Source organism: Colletotrichum tamarilloi, assembly GCF_030869305.1.
Source record: "Colletotrichum tamarilloi strain Tom-12 chromosome Unknown Scaffold_22.1, whole genome shotgun sequence".
Taxonomy (NCBI): Eukaryota; Fungi; Ascomycota; class Sordariomycetes; order Glomerellales; family Glomerellaceae; genus Colletotrichum; species Colletotrichum tamarilloi.
The window spans coordinates 15,050-34,942 of NW_026849405.1; the positions used below are offsets into that span (position 1 = coordinate 15,050).

The window sequence follows — 19,893 nt, forward strand, 5'->3', positions numbered from 1 at the left end:
TTCCTTTCTGGGATGCAGAAAGAGCTTTCGTCACTTGAGATCAGGAAAGCAATGGCTAAAAACAATGTGGCAACAGCCGCCCTCTATCATCGATTGGAAGGAAGCACGCTTCTAGAGCAATTGCTCAAGATACCTGCCTTAGCTGCCTGCATTCGACCGCCCATGCCTTCCAGATGCGTGTGTCTTTCCTTCCTGTTGATGTACCATGCTGTCAAGATAATGTTTTTTTCTCTGGCAAATAAGAAAACCCGGGTTGTGTCCAGTTTAGTGCAGCTTGCGGGTATTAAATGAACTAGACTTTTCGTCTCCAAGACCTTTTCGGCACATAATGAGAACTTCATTCACCGTCTACATATGTCGAAAGCTTCCCATGTCCTACCTGCGTTGACCCGGAACAGCGGTTGGTGTAAGTCAAAAACATGACAAATTGCCTGGGAAGTTTGTCGAATTGATGAAGGGATGGTAGTCCAAAGGCAGTAGCAATACCAATCACTCGATCTTGCTTCAGGCATCCAGATCAGGACGGTAGTAAGTAGTGGAAAACACCAATCCATCAGCACATCTGTATTGAAGTAGCATCAACCCGATATCCAAAAGAAGTAGGAGAACGTATCCCCAGCGAGGACTCCCCCTTGGCAGTCGCCGGTTTCAGGACACTTTCCTGTTATCTCTCCGCGTCAGCAATGGCAGTTTCCGGGACGGCCTTTAACCGTGGCTTCTCTATGCGTTCCATGGCCACCGGGAGAGGAGACCGCTTGACCTCCAGCCGTGCAGGTACAACCTTCCTCTGATACGACCTGCTGACAGGTCACGCCAGCTCCAGCAACAACCTCCCCGCGATGACAAACCGAGAAAGATGCGTAAAGTGATTTGAGAAATCAGCCTGGAGGCCAAGGCAGTCGCCCCCAAATTTAGAACTTCCCAAGGAAAAGCCAAGCAATGCCAAAAGGATCTCCACCGAGGAAACGACATGAGTGATAAGCGGGAAGGACAGCAGGCGGCAAGTGATACCTCCAAGGCATCATCGTCGGAATAGAGGTGGCCCGCGCTTGATCGGGGAAAGACCAAAATCTGCTTGTACCACTCGGCTCTCCCGCTTTTTGGTCCTACAACGAACATGTTCTGCTTCTCTTGTCAGCGGGAGGGAAAGAAGTGACGGTGACGAATCGTGCAGATGGCATCACAGATAGAGCGGGAGGCCATAGGAAAGTATATCTCTCAAGACGCAGGCCATTCGAATCAGCTCCAGATGCGCGCCATCACACCGCAGGATCGTCATGTCAACGGAGAATGCGAGAACCCCTCCCTCATCACACAATTAAGCTCGTCGATATTACATCCACTGCCGGCGACAGTTAACCTCTCAAAAACCGATCTCGAGTGACTGACTCCGGCCGCGCACACATGCAATGCAAATAGGAAATGCAGCTCAAAAGATACACTAACACAACACCTTAGGTAGGATTGTGACGGGACGCAGTTCGACCCCTGCACCTCACCAAATTCGTCCGAGCCGCCCATCCCAGGCTCCCCCCGCTGATTGGCCAACCACATCCCGGCCCCGATGTGAAAGCGCCGTGTGCCGGCGCTTCGAGGTCGCTCAACGCCAATGGGAACGTCGCGAGCCTATTTCGACCGTCCCCTGGGCTCAAACGAGGTCGTCCTCTCTTTTGAAAGTCTTGGGCGTCCCCACGGTCTTGAACAAGGTGCTTCGATACGGTTCCTGCGCCCCGGACGTGGGTCTTTGGACCACACGCACACCCTGGCCGACGTGCTATCGTGCGTGCTCGCAAGTGCCGTGTGAGAAATGCTATGTATGCACTTGCACGGGGGTGTCGTGAGGGCCCTTCGCTTCGTCAGTCACATCACTCTAAGTGGTTGCTCCCTCTGTATGGCTGCTTGCAGATGGGGTGAAAAGGGGAGGGGGATGGAGTAAACGATTGGCGCTGGGCTCCCCCATGTGAGAAAATAATGCTCTGGGCGCTTGAACAATGTAAATAGTGAGTTGGGCCACATTCGTGGCGCCGGGTATCCTTTCGATTTTTGTTCAGCTTCTTTATTCTACCTTACTCATACGATTCTGACGCCGTTTTCTCTCTCTATCGTTCGGTTGCCTTCCCACCTTGCCTGGCTGTGCCTCTCTAAGAACTTTTCCAACATCCTTCCAAATCACCGTCTTCACCGTTGCCCCTCTGCGAGTGGCACCTCGACCTCCAACCAAGATGGCGACCACAACCTCCAACTTCTTTCCCCTGGCGACCGAAACCTATTATCCAGACTCTCCTGGAGACGCCAGTTCATCTGGAAATGGTGTCGATACCGAGGCAGGAGCCTCTGGTGACAGCCCTGGGGCCGTCAACCTGTCCCGTGAAGCCATGATTGCCATCATCGTCGTCGTCTCTGTTGTTGGCGCCCTCGGAAGTACGTAACAATCCATGCAAGAAAAATCAAAACACCAACTCCTTCAAAACCCCCATTCGCTAACCGGGCCCTTAATTGTACAGTTGGCATGGCCGTTCTCTTCTACGTTGCCAAGAAGCGAGAATGGAAGATCAGAGAGACCATGCGCAAGTCCGCCAGAAAGGTCGTCACCGCTCTCACGCCGCGGAGGACCGAGTTCCCCAGATCAGTCAAAGAGTCTTCGTCTCCGCCACGCAGCCACCGCGGGCGCGCGAGGCTTGACGACGTTCCGCCTACGCCCAGACTCCGCCCGGAAGATCTCGAAAAGGGCCTCAAGGAAGCAGAGTCGAAGCGCAAGTTGATGAGGTGGGGCCGGAAGTAGGCGAATGTGAGAGGAAACTCAGGGTATGGGAGGGATGACGGCCGCCAACTGGCTTGGTGCTGGTGTAATGGTTCATTTGCTGAGGCGGTCGAGACTGGATGACTGACGAACTTGGATCTGCGTAGCGTATAGAGTCCTTTTTCTTGTACCATTATTATGCCCTTTGAAAATACATAGCGCTTGTCCTTAAAGTCTTCGGAATGTATTTGAGCTGGCGCTTCTTCTTGCGTTGTTCTTGTGGTCGCGCGGCCGGGAGTCGTCGTGAGTGTCCACAGGGCCTCCGTTCTTCTTCTTCCCTTGGGGAACGAATGTGACCGCCTTTTCGCCGTAGGCATTTCCACGATGCGTCTTGCTGATGCGGCCGGACTTTTGCACCCGGGCGCCCAAAGCAGTGTCGCGCTCCTGGCCCTTCTGGTTGGAGGACGAGATCTTCATCTGGTACTCCTGCGTAGCCTTCTTACCCAGACCCTTGGGGCCCTGATCCACAACAGGCTGGGCAGCAGCGCTGACACCAACCTCGTGAGTATCCTTTGCGGCGACCTTGGTGCTGGGGTTGAGAGCACGGAACTCGTAGGTGGACTCGTCGACGGCGAAGGCGTCGTCCTCGAACATCTTGGCGAAACGATCGTCGCCGAGCAGGCCGGCCTTTTCGTCGACAACCTCTCTGTTCTCCTGTTTCTTGAGAAGCTTGTCGGCAAGCTTCTGGTTGACCTTGACCTTCTTGTTGCCTCTGATTCTGCTGGCGCGCTCCTTTTCGACCTTCTCCTTGATGCGCTTCGTCCTCTCCTCCTCCCAAACGTACGGGTTGGCGATGAGGCGTGCCTGTTCGTAGAGTTTCGATGCAACGAAGTAACCGTGCATGTACGGACGGAGCAGGTTTGTCTTGCCAATAAGGTGCTCCATGCTCAACTGTCTGAGCTCGGGCAGCGTCAAGAACTTGTAGTTGTCGTATGTCTCGGTGCGGACCTCCTCTGCCATCTCTTCGACCATGTTGTCGAGGAAAGAGCACCATCGTGGTGCAGGGCCGAGACTGGGAATGAAGAAGGAGTGTTGAGACTTGCCTTCGTTGGCAGTCAGAAGCATACCGGTATCCTTGCACCAAGCGCTGGTTTCTGATTAGTGAGAATTCAAAGGAAAAAGATTGCAGTCTCGTAACTCACACATCGTTCAGGTCCACAATGGGTTCGACTGAAGTCCATGGTGTACCATCCGTCTCGTCCCAAATCTTGATGATCTTCTTATCGGCAGACAAAATCTTCTTTTCTTGAGAAGCTGTTGTCATGTGGATGAGCTTCTTGATCGGGAAGCCGTATCCTTGGTCCTTGGTCAAGAGAGGGACTGGGCGACGGAGATCGAACAGCTGAACCATGCCCGTCTCGGAACCAGTGGCAATGGACAGTCCCGACGTGCTGAAGTCCAAGGCAGTGATGCCACCCTCTTGGCAGCCTAGACGCGCGACTCTGGACTTGGATCTCGGGTCCCAGAATTCCACCGTGCCAATAGAGGTTCCAAAAGCTGCAAGGCCATGGGAGCCTTCGGCCAACGCCGCAGCGTTGACACTTCCGGCATCGATACTCCCTTGGAGGCCAGCTCCCTCCTCATCACCGCCGACATCGATCTGGAAAGACTTCATGAACCTGCCAATCTCCAGGTTCAAGCGGAAGACTTCACCCATGCGATCCTGGTCGACTCCCACGGCTGGTACGAGCGCTTCGGTTGACTGCCGATCGTAGAGCAAGTCTCTGCCGTAACGGGGTATGCGAATCTTGTAATGGCAGCCCATCGGGGTGTGAAACTCGAGTTGTCGGTCATCCTGGAGGAGTAGAGTCTTGGAGTAGTCGGAGGAGAGGATCGTCAACTTCTCTGTAAGAGAATTCGTGTGGCGCGCAAACGACAGAGACAGTTGTGGGAGATTGTGAACGTGAATCTGAGGCTTGTATGTTCCTGCACTGACAGCCCAGTCACCATCTTCACTGACGCGAATGCAGGTGCTGGCTTCCTCGAATTCGAAATCTTGGAGAAGCTCGACTCGGCTCTGGTACTCCGCGTCGTTCTTGAGCGATCGCTTTCTTCGTCTGGCCAGCCAATCCGGCAGAGGTCTGGCAGTCGATGCACCGGAAACGGTGTAGACCGGAATGGTTCCTGGGTTCGTCAACTTCATCGTGTTTGTCGGAGACCGCTGGTGGAAATTGTACGGGCGGGTGCTTCGCGACAATGCGACTAGGTGTGAAGGAATTGCGGCCGAGGGGACTTTTTTTTTTTCTTGCCCAAAAAGTTCCGATTAGATAAGAGTCCCCGGCTCTGGCTGGTGGGGGGCCCTCACCTTGGCTGGAGCAAGGAAGGTCTCGGTGAGGCGAGGATTAGCTAACTCCTTTCCGACTTCCAAACTGCCCCACTACTTTGCGTTAGCTGCCCAGGGACTTTGGTTGATTTCATTGGTCGAAGCATCACCCGCTGATTCCCAGCAGGACCCTATTAGTGCATTCAGCCGCGTGAATCTGGGCTGTCTGCGTGTCAACGACAGTGCTGGATTTCCGGCGGTTTACCGACCCAACCAGGCTTGAACGTCGACAAAGTGATCAAAGCGATACATCAGCTCTTCGACGACGAATCCAACAAATTCCAAACACAAACGACATCCAAGTATCTAGTATCGCACAATCAGTTGGCAACATAGTTCGTTTCGAATACGCTTGATAATCCCGTAACGGTGTTGGACTCGGTTGATGCCGAGAAGCCGGTCCATTGGTCGCGCTTTCGACCTACGGAGATGGAGTCGATGACTTCGCGAATTCAATCAAACAACCGTATCAAGACCTCTTACAGTCGCATAGCGAATTCCAACCGATGCCGTAACGAATCATTACTTTTATGACTGCCGGCCTACAGCTTTGAACCGGCTCCTGCGGCCCCTGGGAGCTTTAGCGACCGAGAGTTGATGTTGCGACACGGAACACATCCCGCCGTCGCGAGACTCGACCGTCGACATGGACACGAGCGAATACGATACTAATACTCTATTAAATGTTCGTACTGGCCGTTGGAATATGTGGATTGCAATCACTGATAACAGCTTGCTGCCAGAATAACATATCTACCATCAATTACCGAGTCTACGAGCCCTCTCCTGAACAGGCGTCAAGCTTTCCTTCAATCGCCGCCGATGTCGAGACCGAACTGAGAAACCTCAACCACATTGTATACTACGATGCGAACAGACGGGTTGTGTGGTATTTCCACATTCCGGGCAAGGATGTGGAGTCTGGCGACGATAACCCAAGGGTTTTGAACAGTAGTGTGAGCGTCGTGGGCGCAACATTGCTGATGGTCGACGAAGGTTCTTTTGAACCAATAAGTCTGTTCAAGGGTCGCGCTCAAGGACAGCAAGCCTCGAATACACCAACAAGTTCGTCGTCAAGTAACTCGGCCCTCGACCTATCATTACGGAACCCGCAGATGGGCAACTCCGGACCGCCAAGCTCCTCCGATCCCGACTCCAAACCCCTGTCAGCCGGCGCACTCGATTGCAAGGGCACTGGCTCTGTTCCCATAAAAGAGGCATACGAGCAATTTATTACGGCCGTTCTGTCAACAACGTCAGCATCATTTTGCAACCGCGTATCAGCAATCCCCCTGAATCATCGAACCGTCTTACTTCCTTCCAAGGTTACACGAGACGGTCAGACCGAGAGAGCTCAGGACACGGAGTCTGCAGTCGTGGGAACATTCCGCGTATACCTTACCACGACGGGCGCACTAGTCATAAGTTTATCTTTATCCTGTTGCGAGGGTCTCTTGTCTGTGAATGAACCATCAAGTCCGAGCCAACTTGCACTAGGCTCTCAGATATTGGCTGCCCCTTTCGGCGTTCTAGCGAACTACCAAGGGTTTGTCGGCGGAGGCCTGTCGTACCCCGAACTTGGTCTGGGACAGACACCGGATGCCCAGCTTTGGAGGAATGCGGACGCTAGATCCTCACAATGGAGAGAAACCTGCATCAAAATCCTTCAGTCCCGTGGGCTGTCTCCTGCGTTACTACAGTCATGTCCATGGATCGCATTACAGATGCTCCGCCGGAAACCTGGCGAGTCTAAAGCTGAAGGGAAATCGACGCCATTATTGTCCGCTGTGGCTACGGTATCTTGGCCAGCAGTCCTCTGTTTCCGCAAGAAGTCCGTCACGCTCGCGCGAAGTAACGGCCTGGGAGATTCTGTACTTTTGGCGCAAGATGAGACTTCTGACTTCCTTAATGAGGCCAGAACCTGGTTTCAGCTGGGCGTAGACAGGGACGAAAAAGTCACCAAGAGGAAGAAAGAGAGGGAAGCTGCGGCATCAAAGGAGGCTTCGGCAGCAGCTTCGTCACACCAACCAAACGGACATTCACCACTAGGACTAAGACGAGCTAGCAATGCGGCAGCTGCAGGTGCCATGTATCCAACACCACCAGACGGAGTTCAGAATCCCCTCGGTATCACGCCTTCGATGGACGGGACGACCTCTAGCCCAGGAGCCCCTGGAGTCACCATGGCAGTTGTTGACATAGATACTACCATGACAGATGCTACTGTACACGACGCAACCACGATGCACGGCACGCTACAACATGATTCCTACGCTGACGGTTGGCACTCGAACGAGCATGCAAACGAACACGCGAATGAGCATTCCAACGAAAATGGCAAAGGTCGAGCGGACTCCTTTACTGGGGGAGACAACGATGACAATTTATTTGGCGACATGGGCCCGGACATGTTTGGGGATACCGACATTACTGATGCCGACTTCAACTTCTTCGACGAAGAAGGCGATGACCTCGACCTATCTGGCTTACCTGACTTGGGCATGCCTGACGGACCACCGATGCCTGCTGTCCTCCCAGTACCTATGCCTGAGCCGGCAAAACTGCTGCCTCCTCCGGTAGAGGATACTAAGCCTGAACCAAGTCCTCCAATTTTCACCAAGCCGGAGTTGAAGCATGCGCGGAGCACATTGATGGACGAAGGAAAACAGCGATCCAACACGGACAGAGCAGGCGGTATGAAGAGAGAGTCGAGTCCTTTCGATCCGGACATTGTCTACAAAAGAGTTCGGGCTTCTCTGGCAGATATCCGCTCTGCCCCTCAATCAACCCCTGCGCGGAAAGGCAGCATATTCGACAGCGTGGACTTTGATCCGGTTTTGCCTCTTGTTAACAAGAAGTACGAGCAAGGGGGCCGATTTGATTGGAAGCCGACGCTCCAAGGCCTGCCTCAAGAATCCAGCAACCAGCCTCTTCATCAAGGGCCGCCTACTACCGACTACTTACGACGACACGGCAAGGGCAGGAAGCCACTGAAACAACCAGAACACACAAACGCCCTGATCCGAACCATCACAGGGAACCTCGAGAACAGTTCCCTGATTGCAAGTCCCGGGAAAGGCGATGACCTAGCATCCGATGCCGATGACATCAGCCTAGTATCAGACCAAGACGACTCGAGCACGTCGGAAGACGAACCGACGTCGCCCTTCAAGTCAAGCATTCGAAGACTGAACTTGGATGACGACGTTGCGTCTCACGTTACTTCCCTCCGAGACATTGAGTCTGTCGAGGATTCCGACCCTACATTAGCTTTGGACCTTCCAAAGCTGGCCAAGGCTGAAGCCTCAGAAATGCTGATTACGAAGTACTTTGAAGATGCAGAGTCACTGCCTATTCATCTTTCACTCCCAGATGAGGACACCATCACCATCGCTCAAATTGTCACCGAGCAAGCGGTCACTGGGAATTTGAGAATACGCGATGCGCATGCGAACACGTTGAACTCGGCAATCATACCGGAGACCCGGCGCCAATTATCCTCCCTGGGCCGGACTGCTTTGCAAGCTTTGCGCGAGGTGATTCCCGCTTGTCTGGGAGACTTCAACACATGCAACTTCAAAGGTGTGGTCGAGATCCCCGATGTGCCCCTGCTTGGCCCACCGAATAGACTTCATCCGAGGCCGGTCAATCCGCGGGATAATAACACAGAACCGCCAAAGCCAAACAATCTCTTCCAAATCCCAGCTCCTCACATGGAACTTCGACGTGCAGAAGCCAGACTATCGGTCTTGCCGGCGAGCGTTCAGTTTTGGGAAAGCTTGGGTTTGGGTCCTGCTCAAGGCACAAAGGACGTCAATGTTGTTTGTGTCTTCCCCCATTGGGATGGAATGTCAGACGTTGCCGCCGCCTTCCTGGACCGCATGCAAAACGTTTACGAGCTTCTCAAGTTGGGCTCTTTCGAACGCCTTGCGACCAGTTCCAAGGTGGCTGATGGCCTTCTACCCTATGAGGTAGACAAAATCGCCACTTCACCAGGAACCGTCAGTCCTCACATTGTCGCCGGCCTGGATGACCGCATGGAGGCACTCAATCAGGGGCTCATTTCGGCCAATGCTTCGGAAAAGAACTATGTGATATACTTTGTCTATCCTCCGGATCATCCTGGGTCTATTGTGGAGGCTTGCACTGCTTTCAAACGGCTCTTTGAGATGCACAAAAGGACTTTGACGGACAAGCGGCAGACTCCAGTCAACGAATTGGTTTTGCAACTCGTGCCCTTGGACTTTCTCACTTCTTCTACGGGAATAGTAGAACCGACTCCTGGCGATGCGATCAAATTGGCGATAGAAACGTATGACCGCTGTACGCTGTTTGGCGGGCCGATGCCATCACCGGCCATTATGCTTGAACAGTCGCTACCTAGAGGCATCGACTTCAAGCTTTCTAATCCGTCTTCGTCATCGTTGATGCATGAGAACACTTGCATTCACATCGCTTACGCCCAGAGCATCGACGAGAGATGGATTACCGCGGCATGGACTGACAACAGGGGATGCCAGCAGATGACGGCATCTTACAACCTTGGTCGCAAGGGCAAGGCGCTATCTACATCGCTCAATGACGTCTACCACGAGATATGGGAAACTACCCATGACTTGATTTCTAAGTGGAAAGTCCACTGGCGAGTCATCATCTCCAAGTGCGGCTTCATGGATGCGCAAGAGATTGGGTTCTGGCAGGGCCTGGCTCAGACGGAGTCGGTAGCAACAGTCAGCCTGACCCTGATTTCGGTCGATACGGATCCGTCCATGCAGTTGGTTCCGCCTGCAATAAAAGTCCCGGCAACAACATCCTCGGCCTTCTATACGACGCCCGTGTCTACTCCACAGGCATCGATAGTCTCGCCAGAGCAGAGTGGTACGCCGGCCACGCCCATGAAAGAAAACACAACAAGCGCCGCAACTCCGGGCGGAACACCAGGCGACGGTAATGCCGATCCTGTCGAAGGGGACGCCATTCTCCTCGACGTTACAGACCAGACCTGGGGCGCCGTGCTAGCGCATCGACTGAGCAACTCTTCTTCGTTAGGCGAGCTGAACCCCGCCCTTATTAGCGGTTATCTGGTCAAACGCGGAGGCACAAAGCTCGAAGATCCGCCTGTTGTCCTAGAGGTCAACATTGTACATGCGGATAACAATCCGCGCATGTACGAGCCTCTCATGCGGGAGATGCTCACCTACTTTAGGGGTCTTGGAACCCTAGCTCGCGCGAGGGGGGTTGTAGATAGGGGGACGGATATACGTCCCTGGCACATCGCGGCGGCGGAGAAGGGTGTTCGGGCATTATATCTTTTGATGTGAATTGGTACATGGCGAGGTGGTTTCTTGGGTAGACGTTTTTCCTGTAGGTTTGAGGAGGTTTAGAACCGGCGTTCTGAGGCGTTGGACCCTGCGATAGGAACAATCGTAGCACAGAGGAGATTGCATGAGACCAAAATCATTGACCACAGTGTTAACATCATTAGTATCGTACTTTCCATTTTGCACAGAGTCTCTATCCTGGTGACTACATTCGCTACCGCCCTGAACAGTTGATGCTCAGGTACAAGTCTATCTACCCACGCCATTTTCACCATTGCTTCTATATACGCTTACGCTCATAATCCTGCACGTATACCAATCCTTGGTCGTGTGCCTGGTACCGAGAACCAGACTAAAAAAAAACGTAAAAAAGGTTCTGTGAATTCACATCTAGTTCCAGAACCCAGGGAACAAGAACTCGACATTCTTCATGGCCTCGGGGCTGCGGCCCTCGGGCTTGGTCATGAACTTGACGGCGCCCTGGGATGCGCCCTCCCACTGCTTGGCGAGGACGAGGTCGCCGCTCTCCTGCTTGGACAGCTCGTCGAGGACGCCGCCGACGAGGCGCTTGGCGTTCTCGCTGTTGGCGGCCATGTACTTCATGACCATGGCGACGTCGACGTCCTCGAACGAGTGCCAGCAGTCGTAGTCGGTCGCCATGCAGATCATCTGGTAGGCCATCTCGGCCTCGCGGGCGAGCTTGGCCTCGGGGAGGGCCGACATGTTGATGACGCTGCCGCCCCAGGAGCGGTACATGTGCGACTCGGCGCGGGTGGAAAATTGGGGGCCCTCTGTTGTTTTCGTCTTATTAGTAATGATTCTTCCCTCTCTCTGTATCTTCCAAGATTCGTGTCGGGCGAGGAAGGAACTCACCCATGCAGATAATGGTGCCCTTCTCGTGCAAAACGACGCCCTCGCCCTGCATATGCGCCGCGCACTTCTTGACGACCTCCGCAAGCCCCTTATCAAACGGGTCAGCAAACCCAACGTGGCCCACAACGCCGCCCTCGAAGAAGGTGAATGGGCGCACGCCCTTGGTACGGTCAATGACCTGGTCCGGGACGACAAAGTCCATGGGCTTGATCTCCTCGCGCAGGGAGCCGACGGCGGAGAAGGCGATGACGCAGCGGACGCCGATGGAGCGCAGGGCGGCGATGTTTGCGCGGGCGGGCACCTCGTGGGGCGCGAACTGGTGGTGCAGGCCGTGGCGGGCGAGGAAGGCGATGGGGACGCCGTTGTGCTCGAGGATGCTGATCGGGGAGGAGGGCTCGCCCCAGGGGGTCGTGGGCGTCAGCTGGGCGACGGGGGTGTAGCCTTCGAGCTTTCCGAGGCCGGTGCCGCCGATGACGGCGATGTGGACGGGACCTGTTGGGAAGTAGGATGTCAGTCATGTCGAAAGGCATTGCGCTATTTGGTCGTAGGTTGAGGCTTTGGGCCGAATCGGGAGGGAGGAAGGAGAGCGTGGGTGAAGCTTACGGTCAAAGGTGGTGGGGAGGTCGGCCATTGTGTCGTTTATATGGATTGATCGTGGGAAAATGGAGGGTATCTTAGTTAAAGCAAGGAAAATAAAATCACGAAGCTAGAGAAAAGAGAATGTTGAAAGACGTAGATCGGCGCGAAAGCTTGCTAGGCGGTCGGAGTCTGACATCTTTTTTCGACCCCGCCGAAATTTACCCCGCCATCCAACGCACTCGAATGCTGCCGTTTCTTCAGTGCCCCGCCATTGCGTCGTCCCGGGCATCCCGCTATGTAAACACCCCACCACATGTTCTCGCCGTCCGCACCACGTGTCGCAGATCGCGGCAGTATGTCGTTCCTTCCCGAATACACTCAGAGTGAAGCTTGTTTACCTTGTCGTCAGTCCAGTGCAAAAGCAATGAACCGATGGATTCGAATGATCGGAACCTTGATGTACACCAGAGACTTATGGTCGAGTCAAGGAATCAATAGCCCCTATCCCTTGATCATCGGCCCGTTGTTGAAGAAATAAGGACACAAGGCTGGTGCCAAGGGGTAGGGGCAAGGAGGAAGGAGCGATGAGGCAGGAGCAAAAGTTCAGGGGCCGCTCTCTCTTTCAAATGCTCTTTTTTTCATCTGAGGTATCTAGCTGTCTTTCTCTAGACTTTCTTTTTGCCGGTCTTCATCCGAACTCCGACCCATTCCGTAGCAGCACGTACAGATAAAAACGCTTTCTTATGCAAGAAATAAAACAATCACTGGCCCTCGGCAGGGCGCACCGGCAGCTCCGTCTCCTTGGCGGCGCCGTCCTGCGCGGCGGGACCCTTGCCGCCGCCGGGGTAGCGGGAGCCCTTGTCCTTGGGCTGCTTCTTCTTCTTCTTCTTGTCGTCTTCAACGGGGGGGTAGGCCCTCTCCGTGACCTGCTTCCACTCCTCGGAGGCCTGGAAGGCTTGCTGGATGGGTGCCAGGAGCTCGTTGAGGGCTTTGGTCACGGCGGGCTTGAGCAGCTGGGGCGTCAACTAGACCAGTGTCAGCTTGTTCTACATATCGCGTCTCTTTCCGTGTGCTACTTACGACGTCGTTCTTGTAGTCCTCGTGCATTTGCTTGATATCGGTGTAAACCAGGGTCTCGAGGCCGTCGCGCTCACGCTCGACGCGGAACTCCTTCTTGCCCTTCAGTGACGCAGCGGGCAGCAGGACGTACTCGACAAAGGACAGGACACCGTTGCCCTCAGCAACCTTGGGCACACACTCGGCCTTGCGGAGCTTCTTCTGGACAACCTCGGGGGCATCGAGAAGGTCGATCTTGCTGTCTGTGAAGCCATGTTCAGCATTTATTTCCGAAAAGCGGTGGCAATAATCTTACCAGGATCACTCGCGCTCATCTTTCCACCGTTCAGACCCGGCACCATGGGGTTCAACAGATGCGCGCGCACTTGGTATCCGACCTTAGGCAACCATTCGGTGGCCGCAGCGAACAACTTTCTTTGATCCATGCCTGCAAAATGTCAGCCTGAGCACTCCTTCGAGATACGAGAGTCAATGCATACCTCCGAATTGAGCATCGACACCAAGGTGCTGCTCGTCGCAGACCTGAAGTACGGGGTACAGCAGACCACTCATGGGGGCGTTCTGTCACCATTGTCAGCCCAAGTCCAAGCACTCCAGACTTTGCAGGTATCCTCACGTCAGACTGCTTCACGACCTCGGCGCCAGCCTTCTTTGCATCTCTCTCGCTAATGAGCGAGCTCATCTTGTAGACATCCATGATGTACTCGGGGCTCTTCTGGTAGGAGCTGCCGAGGACGAACTTGAGCTTCTCCGTGGAGACGCCGACAGCGTTGAGAATGTTTGTAATGGCGAACTTGTAGAACTTGGCGCGCTGCTCGACGAGCTCGATGGGGGCCTTGAGGTTGTCGAGGAAACCGTGGATATCGGCGAGAAGGACGGTCATTTCGCAGCCGGCGGCGAGGAACTGCGCCAGCTTGATGGCCGGGACGAAGTAGCCGCAGTGAGGTCTGCCCGTTGTCGCGGTTCCTGTAGGTTGAAAGGAGGCAATTGTCAGCCAATGCGCCGACGAAGAGTATCAGCAGTGTAATTGAGATGTTTCTTACCCCAGTAGATCTTGGGGTTGCGTCCCTCGGCCAAAATCTTCTCGATGATCTCGGGGTTCATGACCTCGGCCAAGTTCTCCTGGATGAGGGCGAACCTCTCCTGCGCCGTTGTGCCATCCGCCATTTTGAGTATGCTACGAGTTTTTCAAGATTGTGATCGAAGTAAGAGTGCGGTGGTATTCGAGGAAGCGAAGTTGTGGAAGATTCGCGGCGTCGGGGGTGGTATCGAGAGGTCGTGAGACGATGGTATTCGGAGTGAGTCAAGCTGTGACTTGTCGCACAAGTGGCCCAAATTCGCGTCGAAGAACAGACACCGCAGCGAAATTACCCCGCCGAGGGGCGGACGTCGGGGGCCCAAGTCGCACACGGCCGATAGAGGGGTCTACGGTGTCTGTCACCCTTGCCATTGGCCGATTTAGGGGGTCAATGGAGGGGTCTTGGGTACCGACCTTGCCTCAGCCCGGAATTTCACAGGGCTCTCAGCCCAGAACAGTAGTTGTATCCCGACTCATAGTGTGGGAAGGCCTAGACATGATGCGTAAATCCCTGATGCCAAATCGAGAGTGAAATTCTTGCACATCTTTGTAGAATATTATCTGTGCAGGACTATTACGGGATTTCTAGAGTGAATCCTTCATACATATAGTTAAAGGTCACTAAAAGATCATACTTGCTGTTGGAACCTCAAAATGGCAATTGGTCTGTGTGTATCTGCTTACCAATTTGTAGTGCAGAGATACTTACTTTTCGGTGCGGACGGCGGAAATTTTCCACAGTGACAATCCAGCATCCCGGGGCCGCCACCTTGGAGGTACTCCATCTCCAAAAACTTCATGAGAATATTCTTAAACTGTGCATGTATTTTCAGTAATCTTCACCCACGGCCTGTTTTCCCACTCATTACTAGCGAATACCCCCTCGGCAGGCTTAACGCCTCTCCGGCCGGTCTTTACCTCTATGCTTCAAGTTTGAAATACCCCAATCTCCAACGTCACGAGTGCTCTACGTCACTCATCGACCTACAACACCATGGCGGCCACACCGCCGCCGTCCCTGCCGGACCTCGACCTCGAGGATGGCACCCCGGGCTACGAGACCATCGAGGAGCGTTGCTTTTCGGCCGCCCTCATCTGCCTTGAGGGCCACTACACCATCCCGCCCATGGGCCCTCAGACCGCCGCACGGGTCTCATCAATGATTGCCAAAACCCTCGAGAAGACTCACACCTTCAAGCACGTTAGGTAGGTGCCCTCATCGCCATGTCTTACTGTAGTTTCGTACCATCTCATTTTCCTAACAAGAACCAGGGAAACACTGTCAAGAAATGTCGAGATATGGATCTGGTTGACCAAGATCTTTGGCGCCGCCATCCCCAGTCTCACCACACGCTCAGTTGGCCCGCTGTCGAGCCTCAACGATCCGGAGAAGGGTGTGACCCCTCAGGAGAGCACTGCCCTCATTGTGAAGAACCACCACAGTCTCAAGGACGACCTCTCCATCTTGAACAAGCTCATGCACATTGCGAGAAACCTGCTGGTCACATCAGAACCAGAGGTACCCCAGGACATCTGTGCCGCGGTTCACTTTGACCAGATGGTTTATCAGACCATCATCCTCTGTGTGAACGTCACGAGCAAGGGCTACGATGGCGAGATCTTGGACGAGTCTTCAAGGGCCAAGCTGAATGAGATCACCGACATGTGTAAGTCCCCCATGGCCTTCAGGTGAAGAATCGCCGCTCACGATCCACAGACAAGAAGCTCCTGGTCACGTCCCTTCAACAAGCCCACAACTGGACCGCCAAGAACGACCGCAACAAGATGTCGTTCTGGTACGACGTACTCTTTGACGAGGACGCGCAGCTCGACGACCCGCAAGAGGGCATGGGCGACGGCTCCGGCTTCCGCGTCGACATCGCCAAAACGGAGATCCAGCACTGGCTGGAGCGCAACTCGCGCATGTGCGAGACCGCCCGCAGGCTCCTCACAGACTACTCCCAGAACAAGTCGCACAACCCCCCGGGCGTCCTCGCGCCCATCGCGCCCCTGGCGTGGAACTGGTTCCCCGAGGGCCAGGTCAAGGTCCGCGCCGACAACTACGAGGAGGGCGAAAAGGTCAACCCGCGGTGGGACCCCGACATCGAGGACAAGTTCGAGCAGGACCGCGCCTACTGCCGCGTATCCCGCGAGATCGACACCTGGTGGATGCGCGCGCGCGACGTAAACTACGACGGCTGGGCGGTCGCCATGCCCAACGTCGAGTTCGCCAAGACGAGGACGGAGCACTGCAAGAGCAACCTCCTCAACCGCTACACGCCCGTCATGCGCACCGAGGAGCACGAGGTCGTCGAGGTCGACGAGTCCGAACAGGACCTCGGGCCGGAAGAAGGTTCCGCGGAGGTGTACGCCGAGGGCTACGACGACATGATGGACGACGAGGACATTGACGACGACGAGTCGTACGGCGAAGGCCCCCTGACGGGCCTCCTGACCGAGATCCCCAACATCCTCGACCCGAAGCAGATCGAGGCCCTCCACATGATAGTCAAGTCCTGCATCCTCGACTCGGCGGGGACGGGCCTCACCCGCGCGGGCGAGAACCTCCAAAAGACGCGCTGCCGCATGTTCCTCGCCCTCGACTGCGGGAAGTCCCTCCTCCGCGAGATGCTCGTCTTCATCGCCGTCTGGGAAAAGGACGAGCAGTCCCTCATCTTCCAAATCACCTCGCAGCTCATCGAGGCCCTCCACCACTCGGCCCTCGTCCCCTACGCCTGGAACTCGCTCCGCATACCAAAGGACATCATCTCCCCCGCCCAGACCGTCCTCCTCCGCCTCGTCAACCACATCTTCCGCAGCCGCATCAGCAACCCGCCGCAAGACAAGAAGGACCAGGAGCGCGACGTCAAGCTCGTCATGTTCTTCTTCAGCTTCTTCCGCAGCCGCATCGTCCCCGAGTGCGTCGCCCTCATGCACCTCCAGGCCCAGATCCGCGAGGACAACGTCGACCCGGCCGAGTTCCCCGTCGACACCTGGGACATGGAGCGCGCCAAGGACGGCCTGGCGCAGTACCTCGACTTCCTGACGACCGCCTCCGAGATCGCCGAGTCGAGGAAGAAGCTCATCGAGTGGGAGGCCGTCTACGACCTCATCACCCTCCTCAACGGCCTCGAAGCCGGCGTCCCCAAGAAACCCCTCGTCGACGCCGTCCCCTCCCGCAACAGACCTCCCCCTCCCGCCGCAACAGCACCGTCCCCGTCAGACCAACACTCCCAATCCTCCTCGCAACAACCCGGCGGCGGCACCCCCATCATCGAACGCCCCTACTCAACCACCGACTCCCTCCCTCCCTCCCCTCCCCCGCCCTCCCTCTCCGACCCAGCCCACAAATACCCCTGGTCCGGCATCAAGGGCCAAATCTTCACCATCCTCGCCACCCTCCTCCAACCGCCCCCCGGCCACTCCACCCCCGGGAACCCAGACGTACAAACCCAAATGGTGAACCACAACGGCATCGTGCCCCTCCTAAACTGCTGCGCCTACGACGACCACAACCCGTTCGCCAAAGAGCGCGTCACAATCTGCCTCAAATGGCTCCTCGACGGCTGCGAGGCCGCAAACAACTTCTTTCGCGAGCTCGTCAACCTCGCGCCCGCGCCCAACTTGCGGCCGCCACCCGGCGGGACGACGGTGTCTACGATTCGTGTGGACGGGATCCAGGGGGAGGTCAAAGTGCAAGTGCGGTCTAATTCGGCGCCCGCTGGTGATGGAGAAGAAGGCGGCGGTGGGAAGCAGCATGTTCACGACCCGTATGGGTTGGCGGAGGGCGCGGCCAAGATGAATTTGAGGTCTAACCACAGCAGCGAGCCCTTTAGCGAGGACGATTTCATGTAGACGAGGATGATTTGAGAATGGTGTCTATCGTTCAGGAATAGGTTCTTGGTGTTCAAAAAAAGGAATTCAATCATCCAAATGGGGGCTATATACCACCGTCAAGAGAGGCGAAAGAGTATTCCAAAGGTCAATGTTTCGTTTTCTGTCTTTTCTATCACATGGTACGAAAACACAAGGCGAGCAAAGCAATCAAAAAAACGACAGGTGAAAACACGCGATACAACTACATTCTACAACTAACGCACTTCAATTCCAAAAGAGCAAGAAATATCAAGTCAAAATGGGCAACGGCCAAGGGAAGGGGGGGGGGGGGGATGGGAAAGGTGGTTTTTGCCAAGTTCTTGTGTCCTGTGATCCATCGAAACTGCAAAAAAATTCCAACCTTCATTTCCATCAAAGACCAGCTTTCAAACATAAACCTCCCTCGCAGGCCGTTTCTTTTTGTTTTCGTTTCGAGAGATTGAAGGAAAGTGCGGTAACATTATGAGAGACATTCTGGCCGAGTCAAGTTGAAAGCCAAACAAGCCAAACCACCGTGTTTTCCTTCTTTTTGTCGATTTAATCGTGCTGATAGGAAATAAACATTACAAAGCAGTGTCAGAATAATCCGAGCCGGTGGAAACAAGAGCCTAGAGAGGGTGGGGAGAGGTGCAACAGAGGAGAGTGCAAGCGAGAAGAAAAGGGGTAGGTCACGGTAAAGGTAGCCTTCTTCCGCCCCTATAGTCCGGAACGATGGAACCCACAGTGTATAGCACCCTGGTATGGAACAGACTCCCGACGCTCCGGTCTCACCGGACGCTGCGGAGCCGGGGCCAAAAGGCGCGTCGGCATCATTCGAGGATCCGCAGCCGACTGCTGTCGGTGGTAGTGCTGCTGCTGTTGCTGCTGACGATACTGCTCGGGATGAATCACGGTTGAATAAGCCTGCGGACGATGACTGCCCTGCGCAGACAGCGCCTCCGTCCCAGACATCTGGAAGAACGAGTCTCCGCTCAGATCCGCGGGAGGGCTGGGGAGAGCAGCTTGATCCCACGACGAGGATATGCTCCGCGGCACCTGGTTATCCCAGGACTGACGCTGCCGATGGTGCTGCTCCAGCTGCTGGTGATGATGTTGCTGCTGCTGGGTATACTGTTGATGCAAGACAGGCTGGCCCTGACTCTGACTCTGGCTCTGACCCGCGTACGTGTACTGATGGCCTCCATACGACTGGCCGACGTCCATGTCGTCGAGCCTACCGCCGCCGTTGTCCATCTCGGACTCGGGGCTCATGCTGCCGCTGCTACTGCCGTAGCTCTGCGGGCTCATTGGGTAAGTCTCCTGGACGATGACGACGGCAGCGGCAGCAGCAGCAGCGGAAGGGGTGTACTGCTGCTGTTCGGGGTACTGCTGGTAGTCGCGGCTCTGACGGCGGGCGGTACGCTTCTTGCAGTTATACTTTGACAGTTCCCACTGGTCAAAGTGCTGGCGGTATGATCTTGTCCTGGTGGTTGGGGTTAGAGATGTTAGCAAGTTTTGCTTCTGGTGTCTATTCCTTGTACTCGACTGGGCGATGTTGTAAGGGCTATTTGAGGATCTCTGTCATCCCCCATGGGTAAAGTGCCATTGAAGCAGGACTCGACGGCCAGGATGGAGAGGTAGGGTAGTCGTCGTATCAGAGCCAACTTCCGCCCTATGGGTTGCCGAGAAAGGAGGGGTTCCGTAGGGTCCGAGAAAGTTCAAGATGTATCCAACCGGCTTGGAAAGAAAAGAGGGAAAAGAAAACTGGTTAGACTGACGAGGCCTTGAAGTTGTAGTCCTGCTGCATAATCTCCCGGACCTCATCCAGGGTACGATTTTCCTTGATGTAGAGCCTCGCGATAACGTCCTTGTGCTCTTTCCAAGCTTTCGTCATTGTCGTTGGTTTGGACGAAACTCTGGGGATGAGGAACGAAGCGGGATAGAGAGTCTTGTGATAGAAAAGGGCGGGCGCTACTACGGAGTCATT

At 55.0% G+C, this 19,893-nt stretch overlaps 9 protein-coding genes across 9 annotated transcripts; 4 read left to right on the plus strand and 5 right to left on the minus strand.

Annotated features, from left to right (window-relative positions):
- Nucleotides 1–720: 720 nt before the first annotated feature.
- CTAM01_07198 (uncharacterized protein) lies at nt 721–1,119 on the minus strand (the record flags this gene model as incomplete). The annotated part of the gene is made up of 1 exon (XM_060523223.1): nt 721–1,119. One exon carries the CDS (start codon nt 1,117–1,119, stop codon nt 721–723), a length of 399 nt encoding a protein of 132 aa, XP_060381961.1.
- Nucleotides 1,120–1,609: 490 nt separating this feature from the next.
- CTAM01_07199 (uncharacterized protein) lies at nt 1,610–1,804 on the plus strand (the record flags this gene model as incomplete). Its single annotated transcript, XM_060523224.1, has 1 exon — nt 1,610–1,804. The coding sequence occupies one exon, from the start codon at nt 1,610–1,612 to the stop codon at nt 1,802–1,804; it is 195 nt and encodes a 64-aa protein (XP_060381962.1).
- A 418-nt stretch (nt 1,805–2,222) lies between these two features.
- Nucleotides 2,223–2,782, plus strand: CTAM01_07200 (uncharacterized protein; the record flags this gene model as incomplete). Its single annotated transcript, XM_060523225.1, has 2 exons — nt 2,223–2,421; nt 2,505–2,782. 2 exons carry the CDS (start codon nt 2,223–2,225, stop codon nt 2,780–2,782), a joined length of 477 nt encoding a protein of 158 aa, XP_060381963.1.
- Nucleotides 2,783–2,968: 186 nt separating this feature from the next.
- On the minus strand, nt 2,969–4,943 carry CTAM01_07201 (uncharacterized protein; the record flags this gene model as incomplete). The annotated part of the gene is made up of 2 exons (XM_060523226.1): nt 2,969–3,887; nt 3,943–4,943. 2 exons carry the CDS (start codon nt 4,941–4,943, stop codon nt 2,969–2,971), a joined length of 1,920 nt encoding a protein of 639 aa, XP_060381964.1.
- Nucleotides 4,944–5,769: 826 nt separating this feature from the next.
- Nucleotides 5,770–10,444, plus strand: CTAM01_07202 (uncharacterized protein; the record flags this gene model as incomplete). Its single annotated transcript, XM_060523227.1, has 2 exons — nt 5,770–5,808; nt 5,867–10,444. 2 exons carry the CDS (start codon nt 5,770–5,772, stop codon nt 10,442–10,444), a joined length of 4,617 nt encoding a protein of 1,538 aa, XP_060381965.1.
- Nucleotides 10,445–10,834: 390 nt separating this feature from the next.
- CTAM01_07203 (methylthioadenosine phosphorylase) lies at nt 10,835–11,948 on the minus strand (the record flags this gene model as incomplete). Its single annotated transcript, XM_060523228.1, has 3 exons — nt 10,835–11,235; nt 11,318–11,809; nt 11,921–11,948. The coding sequence occupies 3 exons, from the start codon at nt 11,946–11,948 to the stop codon at nt 10,835–10,837; spliced, it is 921 nt and encodes a 306-aa protein (XP_060381966.1).
- Nucleotides 11,949–12,657: 709 nt separating this feature from the next.
- On the minus strand, nt 12,658–14,140 carry CTAM01_07204 (tRNA synthetase class I; the record flags this gene model as incomplete). Its single annotated transcript, XM_060523229.1, has 6 exons — nt 12,658–12,921; nt 12,977–13,215; nt 13,269–13,400; nt 13,453–13,534; nt 13,590–13,939; nt 14,017–14,140. The coding sequence occupies 6 exons, from the start codon at nt 14,138–14,140 to the stop codon at nt 12,658–12,660; spliced, it is 1,191 nt and encodes a 396-aa protein (XP_060381967.1).
- A 905-nt stretch (nt 14,141–15,045) lies between these two features.
- CTAM01_07205 (uncharacterized protein) lies at nt 15,046–17,906 on the plus strand (the record flags this gene model as incomplete). The annotated part of the gene is made up of 3 exons (XM_060523230.1): nt 15,046–15,257; nt 15,324–15,718; nt 15,769–17,906. The coding sequence occupies 3 exons, from the start codon at nt 15,046–15,048 to the stop codon at nt 17,904–17,906; spliced, it is 2,745 nt and encodes a 914-aa protein (XP_060381968.1).
- A 717-nt stretch (nt 17,907–18,623) lies between these two features.
- On the minus strand, nt 18,624–19,800 carry CTAM01_07206 (uncharacterized protein; the record flags this gene model as incomplete). Its single annotated transcript, XM_060523231.1, has 2 exons — nt 18,624–19,389; nt 19,685–19,800. The coding sequence occupies 2 exons, from the start codon at nt 19,798–19,800 to the stop codon at nt 18,624–18,626; spliced, it is 882 nt and encodes a 293-aa protein (XP_060381969.1).
- Between the last annotated feature and the right edge of the window lie 93 nt (nt 19,801–19,893).